Source organism: Sinohyriopsis cumingii, chromosome 13 (assembly GCF_028554795.1).
Source record: "Sinohyriopsis cumingii isolate HCF-2022 chromosome 13, ASM2855479v2, whole genome shotgun sequence".
Classification (NCBI taxonomy): Eukaryota; Metazoa; Mollusca; class Bivalvia; order Unionida; family Unionidae; genus Sinohyriopsis; species Sinohyriopsis cumingii.
This window is the reverse complement of record NC_142973.1, coordinates 8,919,182-8,931,193: the sequence shown is the minus strand read 5'-3', so window position 1 is coordinate 8,931,193 and position 12,012 is coordinate 8,919,182. Positions and strand designations below refer to the sequence as shown.

Below are 12,012 nucleotides of genomic sequence, written 5' to 3'. Positions count from 1 at the left end.
GAGAACTCTTTTAATATCTTAAGATCTTCAATCGGAAGACAATTCAAAAACACTGTGGAGACTGTTGTAGAAAAATAACAGAAAATGTGATATTTGTATGGTACTTCAACACGGAAACGTTGTGATACCAAACTATCATTAAACCTACAACAAACTTGGACATTTGACCAGTCAAAAGGCACAGTACATTCACTCATGCATTGGAATTTTGATTTTTAGTGGGGTGAGGGTTAAGCTCACCCGTTTATGTAACTCTTTATCTTATATGTACTTATTCATTTTTTGTGGGTGTTTTGTGTAAATTTATTGCTGATTTCATTTCAGTTTTGGGTCTTTAGTTATCTCTGATTCTACTGGAATTATCTGGAATAATGCAATGGCAGATTTCACATTCAGAGAAGATAAAAATAGTCCTATGGTGAGTAAATACTACATCAAACTGTTATTCATCACCATAGTCCCATGGTGAGTACTTACTACATCTAGCTGTAATTCATCACCATTGTCCTAAGGTAAGCATTTACTACATCAAAATGTTATTCGTTACCATAGTCCCATCGTGAGTATTTACTACATCTAGCTCTAATTCATCACCATAGTCCCATCGTGAGTGTTTACTACATGAAACTGTTATTCATCACCATAGTCCCATGGTGAGTATTTACTACGTCTAACTGCTATTCATCCCCATAGTCCCATCGTGAGCATTTACTACATCTAGCTGTAATTCATCCCCCTAGTACCTTGGTGAGTATTTGCTACATCTAGCTGTAATTCATCCCCCTAGTCCCTTGGTGAGTATTTGCTACATCTAGCTGTAATTCATCCCCTTAGTCCCATCGTGAGTATTTGCTACATCTAGCTGTAATTCAACACCTTAGTGCCATCGTGAGTCTTTGCTACATCTAGCTGTAATTCGTCCCCATAGTCCCATCGTGAGTATTTGCTACATCTAGCTGTAATTCAACACCATAGTCCCATCGTGAGTATTTGCTACATCTAGCTGTAATTCAACACCATAGTCCCAACGTGACTATTTACTACATCTAGCTGTAATTCATCGCCATAGTCCCATGGTGAGTATTTACTACATCTAGCTGTAATTCAACATCATTTTCCCATGGTGTGTATTTGCTACATCTAGCTGTAATTCAACACCATAGTCCCAAGGTGAGTATTTGCTACATCTAGCTGTAATTCATCACCATAGTCCCATCATGAGTATTTGCTACATCTAGCTGTAATTCATCACCATAGTCCCATCGTGAGTACATACGTCGTTCTACTGTTGTTCTTCACCATAATCCCATGGTGAGTATTTACTACATCAGACTGTTATTCATCACCATAATCCTTTAGCAAGAGAAACCGTTTTAAATTAATGTAAATAGGAAGTGCTTTATTATAAAAGATACAAGCCAAAGATATTAAAAATCTGTACAAAGTATATAAATTATAAAAAAATAAAGCTAAAAAATTTAAATTCCTTTAACTATATGCCCGAAAGGTTTTTATTTAAGCTACATCCCTTCAGAATGTCCAAGGTTTTCTTTGGTGATATTCATCATAAACTTTCTTAACCTAGGTCTCACAAAAAACTTAAGTCGCCTTTGGAATGAAGTGGAGAAATTCGAAAAGACTGCTTTCCGCCATCTTTGGAGGATGGAATGGTATGAATTCTAATTGAGGTTCATCCGTGCATAAGGTCTGCATGCGTCAGGTATCCTATTGGGATAATGCCACTTCATCACTTCATTTAGTTCTATTTACGGCATTCGCCATGGCTGACTTTGGTATTCGTATATGTGAACCTTTCACAAGGGAATGTTTTTCTTCCGAAATTAAGGATGTCTGCCGTCACTCCGTGAAATCTCCAGTGTACGCAAAAATATTGGTGAAAGCTTTAATGTTTCCGATTTTTTGACATTTTGGTCCAGTATAATATATGTATGCTAATAATGCTCGAGATCATGTGACTGATCACGCATTTGCTAATGTCACCCTTTGATCATGTCGGCACTGTCAGCCGGCTTCATTGTTTGAAGTTGTGGTTTATTATACTATAAGTGTGCAAAGGAATCTTTAAGCGGGTTAAAGATGTTAATGCTTATGGTTTTATTACTCAAGAGCTCAAGTGGCATAAAAGTGGGACCTTTGACTTCAGTGTCTGAATTTAGTCGAGATGTCTAAGCATGCCAAAGCTAAAACACCAGTAATCCAAGAAACTGAAATATCACATGAAAATTAGTGATGGATGGAAACGGGATTGAAATCAAGGTCAAAGGGACATGATTATGAACAACAAATATGCCATCAATGAAATCCATGTTCGTGTAATCTACATCAAATGTAGGTGAAAGTACACTGCCGAATTACTATCTGACAACTTTCGTAGCTGACCGTAATCCCCCGTTTCTGGCAACAGATGATGGTTCAGATACAGCAGAAATAGTCTTCCATGAATCCCACAAATGTTCTCACCGATACGGACAAAAACGTCTCACATTGTGACTATTTTATTGTTCATAAAAATCACAATCATAACTGTATAATAATAATAATAATAATAACAATAATAATTTATTTTATAATCTTTCTCACTAGTGACCATCTGCTCATCGAGATCAGCGATCACGTTTTCGGAAAAAATGTGTTCAACACAAGTATGAGCAACCGCATCGTAAAAATTTATATCAACACCACTGACCTTGAATTACTCTTTTGTAAACACTAATGTAAACCCGACTAAAGTACATGTCACTGGCTGCTATTGTAATCTGTAGTGCCTGGGATGAATGAGGTCCTTGTTGTAAAACTAGTAAGGATTGTCGTTTTCTGAAAGAGTGTTGATAAAAATGATAATGGTGACAACATGGGTGTCTGTAAATTAGTCATAGAGTCACCATGGGTGAGATTGGATAATGTGTGTGATTCATGTGACGAATTGTCCTGGTATTTAAATAACATTAGATCCAGACAATACTAGTCTTGAGCAGTTCTAGCTGGCAGTCAACAATCTGAATCGATCCACAGACAGGAAGCATTTAAATATCTTGGTGGAAGTTTTATTCCACATAACTTTTCCAGATATATATAACTCCCGATTTACGCCATATTTTAAGTCATTAAATGGAGTCCACTCGGCAACAGAATACTGTAGTGAAACTTTGGATTCTTTGTTAACCCTTACGTTATCTTTCAATGTCAATGTGACCTTGCATCCAACAGTCCATACTACTGTCTCTAGCCTGATTCAACAAATAATATATCTTTTGGATATGGGATATTACTGAGGAGCAAATTTAAATTTAATTTCTGCTAAGTTATCTGTGTGAAAATGGAGTCCGAAAAAATTATTAGATATATTTTAAAAGGTCACAGCTTAGAGATTTTAGTATAGTTGTAATTTCTTTGACTAAGGGATTGATGAGGTAGCTCTCTCAAGATGGTGTCTTGAGGTGTTTCAACGGCAGCTGCAACCGTGTACTTATCTTTTGAATCGTCCTATACAGGGATGTATGACAAAGACAGAGGCTCTGATCTTGCCGAATTAACTGTAAAAATTAATAGGATTTGTTCTGGTGTTTATGAAGAGAGACTTAACCAGTCAAACACTGTTGCTCATTTGAATATAGGAAAGCCAAAAATAGTGAGACCTAAGTGAGGGTAGGACACAGCTTAGTACTTTGTTAGTTTTATCAGAGACCCGCATATATGAATCCAAAAAGGGTCTGCATATTATAATATCCTTTCCAGAAATTTGAAGCAAACAAAGTTGAACCTTTGAAGAAGCCACTGTCTTCCATTGCTCCTGTGATATTAACAGACAAGAAAGGTGACGTAAAGCTGGTGGTTGGAGCCGCAGGAGGAGCCAAAATAGTTAATATTGTCTTGCAGGTAGGCTCAAAATGTCTTTTTCAAAATATTGTCATATTGTGATCTACAGTCCCCCATTCATCAGATACAAAAACATATTTCCTAATCTGTCAGAAGAGGGATTCAACAGATATATATATTTCCTAATCTGTCAGCATTTATTAATTGACACTGGATATATATATATATATATATATATATATATATATATATATATATATATATATATATATATATATATATATGTGCGAGTGTGTGTGTGTGTTACTTCCAGTTGAGACATTTTATAGTTTGTGTTAAAGCTGGAGGCAGCATATATTTTACATTAGTTCTAGTGGTCACAGATTATACGTTCACATCGAATATTATACGTCATACATTTTTGTTATTTCTTAATCACTTGTAAAATGGGCAGCCCATAAACTATTATATGGACGGCCCAGTCCATTTCTATACACGAGAAACACTCGTTACATAGCCTGTTTATGTGTTTGAGTCACATGCTGGTACAGGCAGTTTAGTCATTGCATGGCAACATCCTTTTCTTCTTCCATGCCATAAATTGCACAAATGACAAGACATTGTTTCAATTTAACGCAAAAGATAATTTTATGGTGTTGATAGGACTTACTGCAGGTAACTGTCTCCTAGAAAGGCATATCTCGACATAAACGTTTCTACAGGTCATGTACCTTTTAGAGTGACGGGCCTGTCCATTAATTGTCATAAGGTCCCCGGTCTGCGCAATGCAATATTTATTAAATAATATACGATAACAGAATCAATAGTAGAAATACCAATATTAAATGAGTACAACAAATATATGCTGAAATACACTGATACATTTTTTCTTCATGATGTATTCTATAGTCGTTCTAACAATTGTAATTGTTACATTGTATTTTATTGAAAACCTCGATATTTTGAGCACTATCCTAATGCTGAAATGAATTTGTTGCATCTTATAATTCGTTTGCCGAGAGAAACAATTGAGAATGGAAGCAATGGAGTTTTTCATATTAGGAGGAATCATGTAATATTTATTAATACACGCCAATCAAAAATAGTTATAGTGTTTAATGGAAGTGAATCAAAGTAATAACCCATCTCATCTAATTAGTTCGGAAAACTTTTATGTTGTGATAATTCTACTCCAGGATAGTATTTAGATACTGGAAGACTTTAATATGCCTGCATTCCATTTTCCAGATTATGGTACGTGTATTATGGCTAAATCAGACGCTGGAGGAAGCCATGGGTTCCAAACGAATCAGTCACACATTGATTCCTAATGAACTGGACTGTGAAAGTGGTGTGTCGAAGGTAATCACAAGTCTTTCCTTGGCGATTTTTAAATGACAACCTGATTTTCTGTCGTGCAATGAAAAGATAACTCCTTGTGTGGAAGTGTGGAGCTCATTTAATGTCCAAGCTAGAGTCTTTACAATGGAAAATATATTGTAGATATCGTGAACCCAGAAATTCATGAAAAGTAATTCTATCAATTTTAGGCCAAAAAATTGCGAAGAATTTTAGTTGCTACACAGACAAAACTATTAAACTAAAAGCTCTGGCGTCTGCTACATGAACGTACATTGTTTGTTTACAATCAAACGTAGTTCCTAATATACAATATTATTACAGACATGTTTCGTGCATAGTGAAGCAGTGCAGTATTGGGAAATACTGCGCGATTATGACAAAGTAAAATTAATAGAGAAAAAATGAAAAAGACTTAATAATTTTAATAGTGGACATTGTTAATGGTGGTTCTGGTGTCGCAAATTGAGTTTTTGAAGCGATTCTACAGCTGAAGCACTGAAACAATGATAAGAGACAGAAAGCAGGCACTATTAACATCCCAAAATTCTTTAAAAGTGTTACTTTCGTTTTAACACAAATTCAAAATATTTTGAAATAGAAGAGGAGGAAAAGTATTTTCCTATTGACACACATCAACGCGAAAAAAAAACTGATATCATAATGGCGTCAAAATTTCTCCTTGTACGTGGTTGATGTCTACTACCGCAAATTTTAACGTAGTCAGAATTGATTAACTATAAGATATGATATTCAACAACAAAAATGGAATTATACTTTTTTAGAAAAAAGGGATTGACTGGACATGAGTTATATATTTTGTATATTCATTTAACTTTACAGTCCATAAGGCACATATTACAGATGTTTAAACAGTATTTCCAAACTATTCATCCAGACAGGAGGTATTTATATGTTTGCCCCGACCTCGATAGCCTAAAATGCATGAGATTCAGCGTTTATAAATCTTTATTTTGGATTCCATTCAAAATGCTTAGCTACAATTATTTCAAAGCATCGAATATGTGTACAATTAACAAAGCTCCGAATGCATGTTCTCTTCAAGGTTGTGGAAAACTGCCCTTGTTTGATATGGCACTTGAACACATCATGGTCTGATGGTTTTAATGTATACCTTACACCATATTAAACTTTCTTACTGGACACAATTGTAGTTTTATCTCCATGCATTATATAAATATGTGATATGACAATTAGATCTAACTGATTGATAAAATGATATGTATTTCATGATGTCCATGCACGATATTTATGCTCATGGTTTGGTTTTCGATCAGGTCCAACGCATCCATTGGAAGAGCTGAACAAAAATTTACAAATCATCTGAAACTAACACATAAAGGTGAAGATATTCAAATCATGCTTCAATCTGACACCTCTAAAGTAATACAGTATCGTAATGCTCTCAGAGCACATGTGTATTGATATAGTGAATACACAAAAGGCTTTATATGCTCTAGTAACCATGGTAACTGCATTTGTTTCCCATGTTTTTCAGGAGCTACTAAATCAGTTAGAAGCCAAAGGTCACCGACTCGCATCTAATCCACTGTTCTTGACAGTAGTTGAGGGTATTTTAGTAAAAGATGGACAAATAGAAGCAGTGGCAGATGAAAGAAAAATACCAGGGAAGCCTAGTTATGTGTATCGAAATATATCAAAAGACAAACATAACTCATCTTGTTAAATAGTTGTTGAAACTCAACATCATACGATTACAGAGTACATACTGAGCACATAAACAAAAAAATACAATAGTATAGACACATCGAGTCATTATGGGCTCTTATCCATAAATATAGAACATGAATGAGATGAAGGACTTCCGAAAATAAGTCTTCAGTCACTGCCCAGTGTACTGAGGTCAAAACATTGATTTACCTCATCATTTCTAGCTGACTTTGTTTTTTTGTAAATGCATCTGTCCAAGGAAAATGAAAACGTTAGAATTAGAGAATTAAATCAAACAAGACGGTAAATGATTCTCTCGTATGAACCCCTCCAAAGCTGTACTTTTAATAATAGAACACGCCTCCTCCTGCACAAGTTTTTCCCTCGATACTATAGATTCAGTACCCTTCGTTAAGACAGTGATAAATTCAATGTCACGTACTTTTATGTTGTATGTTTCATAGATAAAAACAAAATATTTCATTTATGTATAATAGCTTTATATACTGTCATTATCAAGAAAACAAATGTATCAAGTCTTTTAAGATTATCTAATATGTAAGATTTTTCATTAATATTAATTGCATTACGTTCTCTAAGCTGTTTAATTAGCACGTAATATGATTAGTGTAATATAATATGAACATTTCAACCATTAACCTGATTTTCCTTACATGTTTATAATAAACTGATTTTCTTGTACCTAGCACTAAACTTAATCATCATGCCTTACAAGTGTAGTTGTAACAGGTTTCCTTAATGGATAATTACAAATATAGGTTGATATTGAATTGAAGATCATTGTGGTCATCATTAGGGACATACATAATTAACTTCGTAATTTTTTCACATTTGGTGAAAGTGAACTCCACTATTAATTTGATTAATATACAACAAAGAACAACAGACAACCATTCCACAGATATGTAATTTCTACAAAAAATATTTTTCCACATCTAGGTGAGAAGTGCCTACAAAATATAGCATGTGTTGTATTATTTAATATGTTCCACCACTCTTTGATGAGTGTAATATGCCGCCAAAGATTGACAGTGCAATGTTCAACCACTCATTGAAAATGGCAGGAAAACATCGAAAGTATCGTTTTAATGGAAATGTATTACACCTCATAGACCAGTGCCTTGAAACAATCACATGTACTGTACTAGTGAAAATTATCAACATATAAGTGATTAGTGCCTGGAAATTATCACATATACTGGATCAGTGAAAATGTTTCACACATCAGTGACCAGTGCCTGAAAAAATATCGCATGTATTATATAAGTAAAATGTTCCACACCTCATAGACAAGTGCCTGGACAAGATCACATTATTGTATTAGCGAAAATGCCTCACACCTCACTGACGAGTGCCTCAAACATTGTACATGTCTTGTACCAGCAAGCGAAAATGTCCCACACCTCACTGACCAGTATATGAAAAGCACCATAATGCCTTAGTCGAAGCAACATTTATGTTAATTGATTCTGTGTTGGTTTTCAAGATCACGTGTTATTCGGAATTGATAAATTTGATGTAATCTCTCTTTAAGACGAAATAAAATAGGTTAACCAGCTATAGTCTTATCTTCTTATCTTGCACTCACTATGTATACCTCTCAACCTCACGACAGATACTAGCAAGGTTACGATTACTTGACATGGGAAGGTTAGACGAAATTCGGAACTACACAGTTCCATCTCGGGAAAAAACGTACCCCTATTCAACCTACTTCCACTCTCGATGTGTCATGTAATATATGGAACACTTTGCAAGCCTCAAAATAGAAATACCGTACAGCAAGTATTATTTAAGGATAAAAAATCTTTTTGAAGTTGGAGGATGTTGAAAATTTGCCAGATTAAATTCCGTGTATTTTTCTGAGGTCAAACTTAGAGGTGCCAATCTTTAACCCAATCTGCAAACCTGAATGTACCACTGCAATACTTTTTCCTACCATTTTAATGTAAAAGATTTGTTTTAGCAAGGAATTTGTGTATGTATCACGTAAATATTTATACATATCCTCCCCGAATGACAGTTACTAACTGGACTTTCTTATTCACATTAATGCATCTTTCTGTACCATCTGCTGCATAATCGAGACAATTCATACAATATTTAATATAAACATAATATATATGTGCGCTTTGGGTGATATATGTTGCCTTTGTATATATTATTGTATTATGGGCCGGTAGTAGTATAGGGGTGCACTCGCGAGACAATGGGGACAATGTTAAAACGGGAGAGGGATGTACCCCAAGGTCAAAAAGGAATTTCAACATGGGTGAGCCTGTCTAGGGACAATGGAAATTTAACATGGGCTAGTCTAGGGACAAAAAGGTCTTGAACATGGTTGGGTCTGTCTAGGGACAGGGGGAATTGAACAATGCGACAAGGGAATGGGCCTGTATAGCGACAAGGGGAATTGGATAAGGGTGACAGCCACTTACAACAATGTTGCAAGAGGCTGACCTCAATCAGGCGCAGCAGTTATTAACAGTGTTGCAAGTGATTGACCTGAATAAGCGCTACTTGAGTAGGGACAACAACAACACAGACATACACATACATATTCCCCTTGTCGCTAGACAGACCCAGTCCCTTGTGATGGGTGGGTGTTGCAAGTGGCTGACCTGAATACGCGCTACTGCAGGTAGGTAGGTAGGTAGGTGAAATAAATTTGATAGGGACAAAGTGAGTTTTATAGGGACAAGCAAAGACCAACACACACACACACACACACACACACACACACACACACACACATTCTTGTTAAACCTACAAAACGGGGACATATGACTTTTATCATCAAAACGGAGACATTTTTATTTTAACAAATTATGAGCGATAAAGATCTATTTTAATATGTATTTGACACATACATGTCATTTCTAATTGATTTGTGGTTGATTTCCAAGAAACACTGTATGAGAATCTTTACCATCAGGACGGGGACACACACATGTACACAGTGTTAGAAATTATACAATCAAATGGGGACACACACATATACACAGTGTTAGAAATTATACAATCAAATGGGGACACACACATATACACAGTGTTAGAAATTATACAATCAAATGGGGACACACACATATACACAGTGTTAGAAATTATACAATCAAATGGGGACACACACATGTACACAGTGTTAGAAATTATACAATCAAATGGGGACACACACATGTACACAGTGTTAGAAATTATACAATCAAATGGGGACACACACATGTACACAGTGTTAGAAATTATACAATCAAATGGGGACACACACATATACACAGTGTTAGAAATTATACAATCAAATGGGGACACACACATGTACACAGTGTTAGAAATTATACAATCAAATGGGGACACACACATGTACACAGTGTTAGAAATTATACAATCAAATGGGGACACACACATATACACAGTGTTAGAAATTATATAATCAAATGGGGACACACACATGTACACAGTGTTAGAAATTATACAATCAAATGGGGACACACACATATACACAGTGTTAGAAATTATACAATCAAATGGGGACACACACATGTACACAGTGTTAGAAATTATACAATCAAATGGGGACATTCAATAAGTATGTACTTTGATTCTCAATAAAAATCAATTCAATCTAAATACTGCAGTAATCTCACCTGATTCACATAATTCCCATCCGTATTAACAAATTAAATTAAAATTATCATGTTGAATCTTTATATAATGTTTGTTGTATATATAAGTAAAAATGGTGTCCAGGAGTTTGAAGAAGTTGAATTGTCAGAACTGTGTGAAAATACAGAAAATGTGTCCCTTTTTCTGAAAAGAAATAATCAAACATCTCCATGCCAATCTTCAGTTAAAATAATTTTATTTGCAAGAGTACGGTTTAGAATTAAAAAATGCCCCTCACAATATCACATTTTTAACTTTGGTGTACAAAAACTTGCCACTTTTGCGCAATCCCCTTCATTAATAAGTCAATGCATGATAAGATCTCTTCAATATGAAACACACCAAAAGTTTATTTTGTATGATGGCATGGTTTAGTTTTAGTGAGCCCAGGTCAGAGCCGCATAAGTGTCCCTGAACCAAATAGTCCCTATTAAAATCTAATTGTGTGGATTGATTGTGTGACGTGCAGTATTCATGACAGAGACTACTAATTCGTACAATTGAATGATCGAGAAGGGAATGTCCCGTTATCTGGAGACGCCTTCTATTCTCACTATGATGGCAAATATGGTGTAGAGTTACAGGCGAAATGAGAAATACAATCATGATTTGACTGACTTAAGGTAGCGTAGGAAAAATAGTTCCCGGTACTTGGTGTTTGAGTTGTGATTTACTTACAAAAGTTATTTTTATTTCCTACTGGGTCAATCTTAAATTGTCGGATTTACCTCTAATGCGGTTAACTGGAGGAAAGAAATGGTATTATGTTTTGGTTACCATGTAGACTGTTCGTTATTATGCTTCTAACCACATTTGAATGAACTAAAATCAATGTTGATATTTTCCAGTGTATTTCTTATCTAAATGTGCATGGCTAAATAGGAGATAAAATATACAAGCACATATAATTTGCTATAATCTCTTGTCCATAAAAACCGTGCATAGTATCTGCATGAAACCTTTTTTCAGTTTTCTTGGTTCACGATCTAATTTGGCGAAATGTGTTATGAACGTTGGACTACCCATTAATAAACATATATATCGATATTGCTCTCCGTGTTAATATAGAAAATATATCATACATATTTGTCTATGTTTATATGAATAATTTAAATAATGTTAGCTCTTCTTGATGCCATTTTCGGTTAATAATTCGGAAGCAGAGTGCCACAGCACAACAGTGTAACATTTTACCGCGTAAACGGGGACTCAGTTTTCCGACTGATACACACGAGGTTTTGAGTCGAGTGGGACGTGTGTATTGTTGTGTATAGCATGATGTGAAAAAATACCAACAAAATTGGGACATGCTCAGATACGGTTATTTTAAGGTTTGTATCATTAAATAAGGCCCTGGCATTCCATTTCAGCCGACATTACAAAACGGGACGTCCCTGTTTCGAGGTGTGTCCCCGGTCTGTAGGTATGTATTCACACTGATGT

At 35.2% G+C, this 12,012-nt stretch overlaps 1 protein-coding gene across 1 annotated transcript; it reads left to right on the top strand.

Annotated features, from left to right (window-relative positions):
• Nucleotides 1-323: 323 nt before the first annotated feature.
• LOC149784920 (scoloptoxin SSD20-like) lies at nt 324-8,442 on the top strand. Its single transcript, XM_089931162.1, has 4 exons — nt 324-418; nt 3,757-3,897; nt 5,086-5,199; nt 6,716-8,442. Exons 1-4 carry the CDS (start codon nt 377-379, stop codon nt 6,902-6,904), a joined length of 486 nt encoding a protein of 161 aa, XP_089787288.1. The 5' UTR covers nt 324-376; the 3' UTR covers nt 6,905-8,442.
• Nucleotides 8,443-12,012: the final 3,570 nt, after the last annotated feature.